Source organism: Aspergillus karnatakaensis (genome assembly GCF_047715665.1).
Source record: "Aspergillus karnatakaensis strain CBS 102800 unplaced genomic scaffold BJY04scaffold_32, whole genome shotgun sequence".
Classification (NCBI taxonomy): Eukaryota; Fungi; Ascomycota; class Eurotiomycetes; order Eurotiales; family Aspergillaceae; genus Aspergillus; species Aspergillus karnatakaensis.
Window position 1 is genome coordinate 240,481 of NW_027395744.1, and position 14,002 is coordinate 254,482.

Sequence of the window (14,002 nt, forward strand, 5' to 3'; positions counted from 1 at the left end):
ACTGATTTGGGTGATTGCAGTAAGTGCGCAGTGGTGATATGTCGGTAGCAAGCAAAGTGAGGTAGGTGGATGAAGTGAGATGTTGTGGGCGGCCTTGCTGAGTTTCAGATTCTCTCGCGATGGTCTTACTGGCGGTCGAAGCAGTACTTACCTACCTAGGAGTCGGCTGCAAGTTTGTGGAGTATATTGACCACTTCAGATGCCTCACCGGAGTTATCGTCGTTCTGTAGGCTCGTCCCTGTTCAAGACACAGATACCACTACGGAGTAGTAGGCCTGTCTACACCTAAATGTAGGAAGCACATTGTGTCGCAGCGGTTGATCATAAAAACAAATCGCTGACTGTAAATTGACGAGACTTTCAAGACGTCTGCAGCATGGCGAAAGAAGCATGGACTTAGCTAGGGCAGGAAATAGCGGTCGCAAGCTGGAGCCATAGGCGTAGCTGTCGGTGACGTGTCGGACCCAGCGTCGGATAGAGATTGCATACCTAACCTCCAGAGGTACAGGGCCTCACGACTCAGAAATGACGTCTGCTAGAGCTCAACTGCAAGCTTGGAATTGGTGCCCAAACCGGATGTCGGGACTCGGAAGACATAAAGCAAGACCCAGAGCTTGGATTTAACCTGTCCTGACGATCCCGAAATAGAACCGATTTGATGCATTCCGGCCGGTGGATCAACAGGCTCGGTCAGCTTGTTTGAGAGAAGGGCACAATATAACTATCAGCTACCTAGCAGGCAAAGGTATTTCAGCGACTGAAGCTCAAACTCTGAGGCACGAGACAGACCAATAAATGATTCGAAATTCAACAGAAAGATCCCCGTTGGCTCTGTTGGCGCCCGATCTTATTCTGAGCCGTGGTGCTGATCGCTGGTTTCCCCGGCAGCCCACGCACTAACTGGGCTGGGCTCGTACACAGCAGGATTTGTATAGAGAGAGGGAGAGAACAGGAGATCGAGATAATAATGCGATCGGAAATTCTCGTTACTCAACTCGCAGGGTTGTCCACCACCATTTTTTGTTCTGCTGTTCCTGTCCTGGTGATTCTTTCAGCTGACAGTTGCTGAGGCTGTCACTCGACCCTGCGAAAGAGTCTCGCCCGCTTCAGCTCCCTGCTCCTTGTTGTCGTCCCCTCTTCCGTCTTTCCTTCTCAACCGAACCCCATCCTGCTCTCTATCGGCAATCTGGGATTACTCACAGGGGTCTTGATTGTTTTCTGCTCAGTCAGGGTATGTGAATTTGCGAGAAGCGACTGCTACTCGTGTGGTTGTTCCATCTTTCCATGTAAACAAAACAAATGACGTCGCCGGAAAGCTGTTGTGCTTGCCGTCAACAACACAGAACAAACAGGAACAATCCTGCCCTCGGAATCTCAACTTACAATTGCATACTGTCTCGGATGATTGCGGCAAGATATGCTAACGCCTTCCATTCCTCGCAGCTCCGATGCCACCGCCTGCCAATTCACACTCCCCCGCGAACCGCGGAGGGACCATAAAATCGAAGCCCCTCGACATCGGAAAACCGCTCGGCCTCTACGATACGAATTCTGTACGAGCAAAGGTCCGCAAGTGGCAACAGCAGGGTGGAGGGGTCATTACTGCCGACGATGTGGTCTACTACGAAGATGACGAAGAGAATGCTTCGATCGCGGAATCTAAGCCCAAGTCTGTAAAATCGGTGGCAACGGCAACAACGACAACGACGAGAAAGCGAAGCAAGAGCACTCCACGGAAACGGTTGGTCAGTGATGAACACTGGAAGCTGAATCGGTCATCCACTCAGGCGCCCGGTGCCAAACTCCCAGCTCCCAAACGAATTGCGGAATATACTACAAACGAGCCAGCGCGTACAGCACGGTCAGGAAAATCCGACGATAGGCAAGACGAGAAGTTGCCGCCTATACTTTCCCCCCCGCGCAAGCGCCGTGACGATGACAAAGGAAGCGCAACTCCACCACTAGCAACGAGGGGACGGACGAAATCGCACGTCGCTGGGGATATTGATTCGATCATTGAGAAACTGGAGAAGGAACATGCCTCGTACGACAAGTCATCGAAGCACTCACCTCGTCCTACAACCGCAGATAAGAACCGCCACAGCACTTCGTCGGAGCCTTCGCCCAGTCTGAAGAAGAAAGACTCAGCCCTAGATTACGACTCGGAATGGGCGGCTAGTGAAGCCGATTTCTCGGAGCTGTCGAGACGGCGTGCACGCGGCCCGAATCCGACTTCAAAGGGTCGCGGTGCGGCGAAGCCTCCTAAAGGTGGTATCTTTGGGCAAATTGTCGACGAATCAATAAAGATGTTTAGTAAACCAGATCCAAAACCAGAACCACCGAAGCAGCCGAATCAGAATCGGGGTTCAAAGATCGAAGCTTGGTTGTCCAATACCCCCGACCCATTCACGGAGGACAAGGACGAGGATGTTGAGATCCCCGCGCCTTTGAAGACCAGAAGGAATCAGCGCAAACGCATCGAAATCGTGGACGAACCAGGTGAAACGCAATCTAGCCGACTCTCCAGTCCTGAGCCTTCGGTCCTCAGCGAGTCCTCTCGAAATGCCCCTAAGCAGCGACGAAAGAGCGGGGGAACTGCGTCCAGTAGCGAGCGCCCAAGGTCGCGTCACGACAAGCTCAACCCAAGGGAGTTGCAGAGGGACACTTCGCCGTCTCCACGGCGAAGATCCAGCGAGAAGAAGCATAGCCGGTTATCGTCTGGCACTGGTGGAGAGTCGAGTCGCAAGGCTGACGAGAAAGAAGATGTATCAGAAGTCGAAACATATCCATTGTCCGGGGAGTCTGAAGTCTCTGGCAACAATCCACCTGTCCCCTTGAACAGGAAACGACCCATTCCCAGCACCGGGTTGCATCGGCTATCAACAATCGCATCCGTGGAATCGATGGGCGAAAGAAAAGATAACCTTTTAGAATCGACACCATCAGATGCGAAAGAGAAGAAACGCAATCGCTCTCAAAGCACGTATGAAAGTGAGGAAAGAGACCAGGTTGATCCCAACTCACTATCTGTGGTTTCTTCTCAGATGAAAAAACTCACTACGCATGACGACTTGATATCAGTTCTTTCATCAACAACCACGCGAAGCAGGAGTCTCCGATCCGCTAGAAGTCTTCGCAGCAACAGGGCTCGGAACCCCACGGTCTCCGATATACTTAAGGAGCTGTCACTGGACGAGGCGAAGTATATGCGCGAGCTTAGAACGCTCGTAGGTGGCGTGATTCCGGTACTCCTAACGTGTGTCCTTTCTCGCTCGGACTCGGCCATAGCAGCTGGTCTTTTTCGCCCTTCGGCAGACCCACAGGATGAACTTACATTTACTAAGCCTATTGTGAATATGGGCGTCGCTATCGAACGACTCAAATTGCTGCATAAGCGAATACCACTTGAAGCTGCAGACGATCTACTTCAGTGGGCTCACGGTGCACAGAAGGTGTACCGTGAATACTTGAAAGCTTGGAGACTGGGCTTCAAAGATGTCGTCGTCAATCTGGCCCCACTCGAGGAAGGAGAGGAAACGAAAGACGCCGACACGAAGAGTCTCGACGACGGGATGTCGAGAGATGAAAATGGGGATGTAGTGGATGGGGATGGCCAGAAAGTTGACGTCGCATTCCTGCTGAAACGCCCTCTTGTGCGTCTGAAGTACCTTGCAAAGACATTCAAAGGAATCAACATGTTGGAGCCGTCCCCCAAAGCTGAAGAGGTGGCCATGGGCTATCAAAACCTGGTTACAGAAGCTCGCCGCCGTGCACGAGAAGAAAGGGCTAGATTAGAGGACGAGTCCGCGGCTGCTGTTGATGCAACTCGTGCCCGTGATATCGAAACCCTAGGGGCTCTGACCGGCGTTGTCGTTGATAAATCTCGCAGAGTTCGAGCCCGCGATTTTTTCAACCTCTCGCTGTATCATTCCAGTGGACAGGTCATCGACTGCCGTACAGAGCTTCTTTTCCGCGACAACGCTACTGAACATGGCCCCGGAGGAGATTTGCTGATATGCGAAATCGACCATGCAGACCGCTGGCTTCTGTTCCCTCCTATTGATATCGGATGCGTTTCCGCTCGCAATGGAGACAAAAAGGGCGAGATCGTGGTCATGCTACGGAGTCCACCAGGCAGGGAGAAGCGTTTTCAAGAGCTCCTGTCACTCCGAATCGACGAAGAAGAGGTAGTGCTGGAATGGATACAAATGCTAGGCAGAACCCCAGTGCCCCCCGCTATCTCTCGGTCTCAGAGCTTCATCGAGCGTGCAAGACAACGCCAGCGTGCCCAAACAATATCTTCTCCGAATGATGCATCCCTAGCTCAACGAACACCACCTAGCCCAACGAATATCGCCATACCCATCGGAGAGAAGCCAACATCTCGTGCTTCGAGACGCTCCTGGACCGCTAAGGACTGGGTAGACCCTAGCGCTCTTGGCTCTTCTACAGCTACTGCTACAGACTCGCAAATCTCGTCAGAAACTGACATTACTCGTGAATCCGATTACGATGCCGCAGAAGTAGAGGCATCCAAATCCCCACAGTCTCAGCCGATCCTTCATTCAAGGGACCCGCGAAAGCTTGTTATCGGTGATGACAAAACCCCACAGGGTCTGAAACGTTCTGGCGCAAAGAGAATATCTAAATATGGCGAACTTACTCCTCAGAGTCCCCTTGCCGATCCGAGCCCAATGTCACAGCGAGACGAAGCGGGCGCCTCGACTCCTCCGCGTAACCGTGACCAGACCGTACCACAGACTCCTTCTCGAGGGGAGCCAGAGGAGAGCCCTAGAGTGTCCTCCGTACCTTCCATGGATCTGCCCTCTATTCCGAAACTTCGGCAAGGGAGCAGTACCTCTTATGTACCTGATCATGAGCCGGAAGTAGAGTATGATGGTTCAGACTACAGCGCCCTTCCAGAAACTCCGACAAAGAAGAAATGGCATTCTCGTTCTGGCTCCGAATCCGACGCATTGAGTGGAGATGAGCCTCCTCCACCACCACCCCATTCTCGATCGCCTAGCTCTACAAGCTCTAGCCTCACGAACACGCCTGTTCTCAGCCCGACCGCCGGGCGTCTTAGACGACGCGGTTCTTCACCGTTAAAACATGAATATGAGCCCTCGACTGCTTCCGACTCCTACTCTGACTCGGACACATCTACTGTACGCCGTTACGACATGTATTCCGATTCGGACAGCGTTACGGATAGTTCAGACGAAGACTCAGAGGACGAGCTCCCGTCGCGAGCAAGAAGGTCTACTCGCCATGCTCCTAAGTTGGAGGAGCAGGAAACCAATCTGTCTGGTGCTTCCAGCACCCTCTCGTTATCGGACTCGACAAATCAGGCTGGATACCGATCTGTCCCGTCTCAGCCGAGCAAATCCTCTTCCACACTCGCAACAGTTTTTGCTTGGTCGGATAAGGGCTCTTGGGAAAATATCCTTCCGGACGAATGCAGGATCATCATCAATCCTGGACTTATTGAAGCTTACGAACTGAAGGACGACCCTCTAGCACAGACTGGCGATGTACCCTCCAAGAGTGCTTGCCCGATTGTTGCACTTGAATTAACTCCACTGGTCCCCTTACGCCGCGGAACAGCTATTGACATTAGCATACGCTCTCCTCCAACTTCAAGATCTAAAGTTACTTGGAGCAACAACATCATGTTCCGTTCTCGGAGCGCGGACGAATGCGAATCTCTATACGGTCTGATCAATCAGGCCCGTATCAACAACCCAACATATATCGCACTTCAGAATGCTCGAGGACCTCTTGCTGATATACCTGCACCGCTTGAGCCATCAGCCAAAAGCTCAGGCTTCTTTGGCTGGCCTCGCCGCCGAAAGAGTTACCGTGCCTCTGCTTCCCCTCGCTCTGTAGCAGATAACTCCGAAAGCAGCGTGGGAACAATGGCCAGTGCCTTTTCAGCGCTTAAACGCTTCGGCGGAGGCAGCAAAATGTTCAGTATCTCTCGGTCCTCTGTCACATCGCGCAACCGCAACAAGGATGCAGATTCTGGAAGTCTATACTCCATATCCGCCGCCTCCGGTACCGGTTCTAACAGCGGCGGCATCGGGAGAATCGCAGCCGCTATCAAGGGCGTGGACGGAATCGGTCTTTCAAACGCCAAGATCCGACTATATACCCGCGAAACACAGTCCAAGTGGCGCGATATGGGCGCTGCTCGATTAACTATCATGCCTGTGCCAAAGCCTTCATCGCCTGAACCCCACCGCCCGGACACAGTTTTTGCATCTGATGGGAGCCCTGAAGGCAGTGTAGACACAAGCCCGCTTGCCTCCGGCGCTACTTCGCCGCAGCGTTTTGTGGATCACAAGAACGAGAAACGCATCGTCATCCGCGGCAAGACCCGTGGCGAGATCCTTCTTGACGTCTGCTTAGACGAGAGTTGCTTTGAGCGTGTTGCAAGAACAGGTATTGCTGTTTCTGTACGCGATGAGAATGAAGATGGCCCTGCCGTGGCAAGTAAAGGTGGCGTCACGAGTGGAAGCTCTCGAGTTTACATGATCCAGATGAAGGGCGAGGCTGAAGCTGCTTATACCTTTGGACTTGTTGGGAAGCTGAAGTACTGATTGCTGTGAAACACCACCCGACTCTCTTTCTCCCATTCTTTGCTTTCTTCTTCTTTATTACCCTCCCTTGTGATTATCATGTTCTTCAGCATTTGATGCATTTTGGCGCCCCCTTGTTGTTTTTACTAAGAAGACCCCTGATTTTGTTCTCCTAAATGATACCACTTCCATATATGCATATACAGACATAACATACCCCTCACCTTTGCTAGTATTCATTCACGTTGCCACTGCTATTGCTTCAGCCGGTTTTTTCGATTTCCAGATACATATAGCCTAGATGACAGGACAGATACCTTAGCCTAGAGTCGAATGTAAATGATTACAATCATATGTACGAAACCCCAGAGTTTGTACGTAGGGGATACCAGTGTCGCTAAGTAGTACTCCGTATTGCCAGTCAAATAGAGATTGCGTAGAGCGACCCGTAGGCCACCCAAATTTCTTCCTTCATTGAGCTAGACTATTTAGACCTATCTGTGGGGCACTAAAAAAGTACCCAGGAACGCAAGACAATCAGAGCACTGCAGTACGTACAAAACCTCGAGGGAGAAAATCGCTTGCCAGATTCGAGTCCAAACGTCAACCGTTGGCGACACCTTCCTCTAGTAGATGCGCAAGTATTATAGCATAAAGGAAACGGAGGGAAGGTAAGTTCTCAGGCAAAAAAAAAAAGAAAGAAAAAGGAAAGGGCTGCCTAATCGTTTTAAGCAAGGCGCTATTCCTTGCTTGACCGTAGTCAAAGCAATTTGGCGTCAAACAGAGAGTGGGAAAAAGCGTATTCGAGACGTATTTGGTAACGAGTAGTCCGAAGAGTAGGGAAAGGTCAAGCGAAGCGCGTGGCTGGGGAAAATACACCAACCTTGTATAACTTCTGACACGAGGCGAGTCATTAGGCTACTGTGTTCCTTGCAGTCAGAGTTAGCGTAGACTGGTCTATCAAGATATTTCAACTTGAGTCTAGGAGAGGTTGCGTCGTGTTGTTTCACGACTTGATGGGGACCTGCCCCGGCGCTATTATTTGGTCCAATGTCTGTCGAAGATGAAGAAGTTATTTCACGCAGGAGTCGATGATATTTGTCGTTTCGCGGGCGGGTTTGGTGTGTCCTAGAACAAGGCGGATATTAGTTATGCTAGAAGTTAGGTTGTCGACACCGAATGACACGGCGTAGCCTGAATTTAGTAAAAGACAAGCCTGCACGGTAGATGATGTCCGTGACAAGACCTGACTCGTTTTATACATGCACTTACGTCCAAGGAATCGAAGCTCCGTTTCTGCCCACCTGTTGCCGCCTTTTTGACAACCTTCTTCTTGGGTCGAGTGGGTCGAGTTTCGCCAGGTTGGAAAAGATCCTCTGGCAGATCGTAGCTGTTCAAATTATGAGACATGGAGGCAACAACGGTGGGGAGGTACTCACTTGCGAACATGAGTGATAGATAAATCGTTGGTGCCAGGCTGATACCCAGGCCACGATGTACACATGGACTTGAAGAATTGGGCATCACTTGAGATATCTAGCGACCGAGACGCGCCTGTGGAAAGTCAGTCGGTTCTGAAGAGGGGAGGGAGGGTGGTACACATACCTGGATCGACCGGCATCAATTCCAATCCGATATAGTAGGTCGTAGTATAGATAATATGGCTGTCACCGTTCACAGTATTATCTGCCGCAGCAGGGACTTCTGTGTCTTCTCTTCCACTCTGGGCTGCAGCCTGATGGGCAGCATCTTTGGTTTCATCGGTTGTCTCCGTTTTGATGCCCTTATCTTGGTATTTCAAAGAGCCATTTTTGACTGCTTCGCCCTCTTCTCCATTGTTGACTTGATGAGTCCTTTCAAATCCCTTGGGAAAAGGATGAGCCACGGCGATTGTAGACTTACGATCCAGTGCTCCAACCAAGTGTCTGACTTTAGACTCGACAAGACCGGACCAGACAGATTCTGCTTCCTTTGTTTTACTGGACGCAGTGATCCCGAGGTAGTACTTGTAATCTTCCGTGAAGAATGAGTGGCGGGTGAAAAGGTCGTTCCATGTCGCCTGCTTTGCCCAGATCTTGTCAACAAGATCCCCACCACGTTTAAGTTCCCTGAGGATGACCGACTTAGTCGATGCTGAGATATTGTGCGTTGCGCACATGGAAGGGTAGGCAGGTGTGATAATGGGCATCAGATGGAATCGGTCGCCGTGATAGATCTGAGGCAGAAAATGTAAGCGTAGACTTGAGGTATTTTCGCACGCGGAGTCTCACCTTCGGATTCCAAACCTTCATCTGCAGAGGTCCGTCCTCGATGGGCTTAAGCAGTACCGGTTGGGGCCAAGCCCATTTGTTCATAATCCGGAAGAACTTGCCCACAATCACCGAGCCCGTCGCTTGAGGATAGAGCTGACAAACTCTCGCTACGAGCATGGCCCAAGCAACGCCACCAGGAAAGCCGACAATATTTGAGTAAATGGCGCGCCCTGTTTAACACGTCAGCAACACATATCTGAGAAGGTGCCGAGGCCGAACTTACGTTGAGCCCAGAGCTTTATTGCGCGCAAAGCAAGGCGAAACGTCTTCTGCTGTGGTACCAGCTCCAATATCTCGTCCGTGACACGAGTTCCGTTGAGCGATCGCACCTCCTTTTCATCAAGGCCTCTGAGATAGTCATTGTTCTTCAGGTCGAGGTTCAAAGGGATAGATGGCACAATTAGACGGGCAAAGATCAAATCGATACTGATCCCGGACAATTCGAGCTTTATCAGGGGAACAAAGGCATCCGGTACCGGTGTCATCTTCTCAATTGCTCCTTGAGGAGCCATGCTTTCGAGTAACGGGGGGAACTCGGCGAAAAAATCATCGATGACAACGTGCTTGGGCCCGAGAACAAGGGTATCAATATCCGAACCTTGAAAGAACGCATTCATCAGTTCTGCTTTTATGTTTTAACAGGGCCGATGAATTACCTGGACCATAGACTCCCAGACGATAACTTCCATAAGTGAAGATCTTTCCTCCTGCCGCCTCGACTGCCGCGGGAGAGAGGCCCTTTTTGCGACTAACCAGTTTGACAAATTCGGTCGTGACACGTTGGAGGAGCTGAAGCACTTGTTTTCTATTCAAAGAGAAGAGCGAGTCAGCGGTTGCACGCCCTGAGATAGCTGTCCGTAAGCTGCTTTCTTACCTCCGTTCAGTCTCGGCCGGGCTCTCGAAGTTGTTCTGAAGCTTCAGCTCTGCGATCAGATCATCATTCGCCGCCAATTCTTCTGACGTCGGTAGCGTAGTTGATATCGGAGGTGTGACGCCCCATTGCCGGGCCGGTGCTGGTGGTGCGGCCATTGCTGCTAATGTTGGTGCTGATTTGGTGCTGGCAACACTTCGCGGTTGCGGAGAAGAGAGGAATTATGGAGTTGGCACAAGAGAGGACAGAGCGAGCGGATATCAAATATTGAAGGGGAAAAGAAAAGAAGTGAGAATAGGAAGAAGGCCCCGAGCAGGAAATGGAAAATAAAAAGACAAGGGAAGGTAATGTTGAGTGAATGAACTGATGAAGCACCGCGTAACTCGAATATGAGGCGTTCATTGATGGGCCTTGATCGCCGGTTGACTCAGCGATTCAATAGATACAGTCATGTGACTACAATTTACATCGTAACTAACACTTTGGCTGAAACTCTACCTACCCTTCATTCCACCACTGAAGGCAACGTGATTTGTGGTTTCTGATTTATGGTTTCTGATGGCGCTGACGGCTGATCTGCTTATGTGCAGATCCTGGTCAGTTTGTTCGGATCGGAAGCTCACGCTTCTCTCTATCAGTTCCGGTGTTGTGGAAGAACTCCCATAGCTGTTCATCAAGCCACTTCACGTCATCCTTACTATCTCCGGGGCCGCCTGCCCAGTCTGTGTGTCTATGTCAGAGCAAGTTAAGGGGCACATCCCGATCGGGGGACAGAACTCACGACCCCAGACGGATGGAAATACTCGAAGGGTACCGATCCCTGGACTCATGCACTTGACTTCATATTCGGAGTCTTCTGGTCTGCACATACTGTCAGCTATCCATCTTAAGACACTGATGCTTCCACTTACGGGAAGTAAAGATCGGTTTTCCCCGGCAGTACCAGAGTCTTAGCTTTGATAGCAGCCAGGGCTTTCTCAAGGTCCCCATTGTATGGCTCTTGCTTGCTGACGTCCCCATTCTGCCAAGTTTGTAACATCGCCAGGAGGTTTTCAGGCTCTAGACGGCACGCTTGATTAGCCTAATAAATATTTCTCTCCCTTGCTCACTAGGTTGATGAACCTTTCGACAAAGCCCACTTCTCCCAGAAATTCTGCATGAAGTCTTCGAGACCCTTGAACCCCATGGCAGTTTCGTACAACCTCTCCCGGTAAAACGTCTGAGAGAAGCCCCTGGTTTTATCTCATATCAGAATCTCAGAATCAGGAACAGTTGGCAAGAGAGGGCTTACCAGCCAGCATAGCCCCTGCCAAATGCCTTCAATCCTACCTCTTTTTCTGTCTCGCTCCATTTTCTGAAGGATTGCTCAGCTGCGACAACAGCGCCTTCGCCAGCTCCAGCAGATGAAACCCCTCTCACCGCGAGCAAAGCACTCTTGACACCTTCTAAGAACACCTGATTGTGGAGGGATGTCTTTGCCGAGCCACAAAAGGGCACAGCCAGATCCATAAAGTCCGGATATTGTGTAGCCCATTGATAGGACTGACCTCCCCCCATTGACCACCCGATCACAGCACGCAAGTGTTTTATCCCCAGATGCTCAGTGACGAGTTTATGTTGTGCACGAACATTGTCATAGAAAGTGCATTTCGGCCATTCTCCCTCAATAGGATAGTTCGAGGGCGATGTCGATTGACCATTGCCGAACAACGCGGGGACGATGATGAAGTATGCTTCCGGGTTGAGGGTTTTGTCTTCTTCAATAAGCCAGAAGTTATCTTTGATAACTTTCGTCGTGGATTAGCGTCTTCTTTCACATGAAGTGCAAAGAAAAAGCACCTACGTCCAGAGAACCATGTGGGGTAGACGATAGCAGGGGATATTGGATCTCCGAAAGTCTTGTACGCTATATGAGCGTCAATAAGCTTCTCTCCATTCTGAAGCTCCCAGTCGCCGAGTTTGAAGATCTCAAAGTCCTGTTGGCCCATTGTTGCTTTGGATCCAAGCTGCATGGGAAGATGTCGGGATGTTGAGAATCTCAGTGAGCCTCAGTATAACTGTCACAAGACCTTACATAGTCACGGGTCATTGGTCGAGATAGCAGTAAACTTCCAAGTTGAACTGAGCCTACTCCGCGGCTGACTAGGTCGCATACGAAGACCTTACCAAGGCTGCATATATTCCTAGAACTGATCAGCTAACACAACTATCCTAGCATTTATAATCTCACTGTGATGTAAGTGGTAAGGTAGAATCATGATCCATACATTCCTGGAGGTCGACTGTCGTACTGTAAAATCAAAAAGCTTGGCGCTTCATCCATCCAACCATGCGGGGTTGCTCTCGGCTCTACGGGAATGAGGAGGACTCGTCGGCAGAGAAGTTCGGTAGCTCGTCGATAACGCCACCTCGCATATTGGCCTTTTAACACCACGCTTGAGATGAAACACCGCGGCTAATTCCCACTCAGTTCGTGGAACCAGCGGCACTCCGTCCTTTTTGACCTGCCAGCTTTGCGCCTTCAACTGACGATATAACGTTGTTGCGGACCAAAATGTCCGGTCTTCTCTTTTCACAATCTCGTGGAACCTTCTCAAAAAATCTATTGCGAGAACTGTAAGTGCTACCACCTACCAGCCGATGACGAGCTCTTGAGCAAGTACATTGTCAAGGCGTTGGTCATAAATATTGGAGGACACATCGCTAACCTTGAAGCAGCACTCCTCGGCCTTCAAACCGCATATTTCAAGTTTGTGGTCTGTCCCCGCAGGCTTCCTATTGCCAGAGATCGGCCATGATCCGAACTTCAGCATTCTTTAAAGCTGGTGATGACTTCGACAAGGTTCAGGCTGCTCGCCCGGATTTTGAGCGAAATGCTGGCGTAAAATTCACAAAGCCACCGAAGCCAGACTGGAAAGAAGGCGATGGTGGCAATGACGGGGGTGAGAGTTTGAGTAAGGACCATCTCGAGATTGATCCTCACGAGGAAGGGCGACCGGTTGGATCCAATTACAAGCTTCTGATATCAGGCTTCGTCCCTCGCCCAATTGCTCTAATTAGCACAAGATCGAAAGATGGGAAAACCTCGAATTTGGCGCCATTCAGCTATGCCCAGGTTATCAACCATGACCCGCCTCTCTTTACGGTGGGATTCCTTGGGTCCCTTGAGAACGCCAAAGACAGCCTGAGAAACCTTGCGGAGACGGAAGAGTGTGTAATAAATGTCATTTCGGAGCATTTTGTCGAGGCCGCCAATGCAACTGCAGTTAGTGCACCTTATGGTGTATCCGAGTGGGAGATATCCGGTTTACACCAAGCACCTAGCTCCGTTGTCCAACCCGCTCGCGTCAAGGAGTCCATCCTGTCAATCGAGGGCAAACTCGTCGAGACCAAGCAATTTGAGAGCAAGGCAACTCCCGGGAAAAAGACTGGCGTCCTAGCAATCATTGAAGGCGTTCGGTTCTGGGCAAGAGAAGATGCCATCGACAAGGAGACGAGCGTCATTGATCTGGAAGCTTTGAAGCCAATTAGCCGCCTAGGAGGTCTTGCGTACGGCCGAACAATCGACGCAATCGAACTTCCGAGACCGAAATTCTGAAGCCTTGAAATTTGAAGTATTGAGCCAGTCAATCTGAAAGTGCATTCCGCGTAGTAGGATATGGCCCTTGGGCCTTGGGCCGCAGCATTTCGGATCGGTGATTTGATGCTCTAGTTAGTTCCCGTTAGAGTAGATTCAGTCAGGAATAGACCAATTACCGCAACAGCGTATCCCAGAGCCAGTGGTGTGTGTGTTTCACCCATTGATCAATGTCTCTTAAATAGGTCAGAATCTCTGAGGAGCGATCATCTAGTCATGATATCTACCCCGTTCATCCTATCGAGGGCGCGTGAGAGTACTAAGAGTACTACCATTGCAGATCGTAAGGCACTGAGGCAGGTATGTCGGGCACCCGGGCAATCACCGAGCGAATGGGTCCGAAGTGGGTTTCTTCCCCATTACTCCATCCAGTTGCCTCAGGGTCTCGCCCGCTATTCTGGAGAAACCGAGAAATCGGTTCACATGATCTCTGAATCTCTGACTGTCTGACAAAGCCCGAGTCCAGGCTTTGTGGCTCCCAACGCAGTCCATGATGTCCATCCGGAAGTTTGGAGCTGCCGAGATGGTGGATGAAACGCCGCGGTCTTACTCCGACTCTCCGAGTCAAAATGTTAAGGTCACATGGTGTCCTCGATCCGTA

General features: G+C 50.7%; 4 protein-coding genes across 4 annotated transcripts; 2 read left to right on the forward strand and 2 right to left on the reverse strand.

The window, feature by feature from the left end:
- Window positions 1-967: 967 nt before the first annotated feature.
- On the forward strand, window positions 968-6,602 carry BJY04DRAFT_208255 (uncharacterized protein; the record flags this gene model as incomplete). Its single annotated transcript, XM_073713966.1, has 3 exons — window positions 968-1,002; window positions 1,227-1,231; window positions 1,444-6,602. 3 exons carry the CDS (start codon window positions 968-970, stop codon window positions 6,600-6,602), a joined length of 5,199 nt encoding a protein of 1,732 aa, XP_073570022.1.
- A 1,179-nt stretch (window positions 6,603-7,781) lies between these two features.
- BJY04DRAFT_208256 (polynucleotide adenylyltransferase) lies at window positions 7,782-9,922 on the reverse strand (the record flags this gene model as incomplete). The annotated part of the gene is made up of 7 exons (XM_073713967.1): window positions 7,782-7,971; window positions 8,021-8,135; window positions 8,187-8,796; window positions 8,852-9,063; window positions 9,117-9,491; window positions 9,550-9,698; window positions 9,768-9,922. The coding sequence occupies 7 exons, from the start codon at window positions 9,920-9,922 to the stop codon at window positions 7,782-7,784; spliced, it is 1,806 nt and encodes a 601-aa protein (XP_073570023.1).
- Window positions 9,923-10,361: 439 nt separating this feature from the next.
- BJY04DRAFT_219483 (homoserine acetyltransferase family protein) lies at window positions 10,362-11,752 on the reverse strand (the record flags this gene model as incomplete). Its single annotated transcript, XM_073716598.1, has 6 exons — window positions 10,362-10,486; window positions 10,546-10,625; window positions 10,676-10,823; window positions 10,887-10,996; window positions 11,056-11,551; window positions 11,608-11,752. The coding sequence occupies 6 exons, from the start codon at window positions 11,750-11,752 to the stop codon at window positions 10,362-10,364; spliced, it is 1,104 nt and encodes a 367-aa protein (XP_073570024.1).
- Window positions 11,753-12,167: 415 nt separating this feature from the next.
- On the forward strand, window positions 12,168-13,490 carry BJY04DRAFT_82040 (flavin reductase family protein). Its single transcript, XM_073721139.1, has one exon. The coding sequence runs from the start codon at window positions 12,559-12,561 to the stop codon at window positions 13,360-13,362; it is 804 nt and encodes a 267-aa protein (XP_073570025.1). The 5' UTR covers window positions 12,168-12,558; the 3' UTR covers window positions 13,363-13,490.
- Window positions 13,491-14,002: the final 512 nt, after the last annotated feature.

Bases quoted from the DNA above. Each gene is read 5' to 3' on its own strand.
- BJY04DRAFT_82040 (XM_073721139.1), top strand. From the start codon at position 12,559: ATGATCCGAACTTCAGCATTCTTTAAAGCTGGTGATGACTTCGACAAG.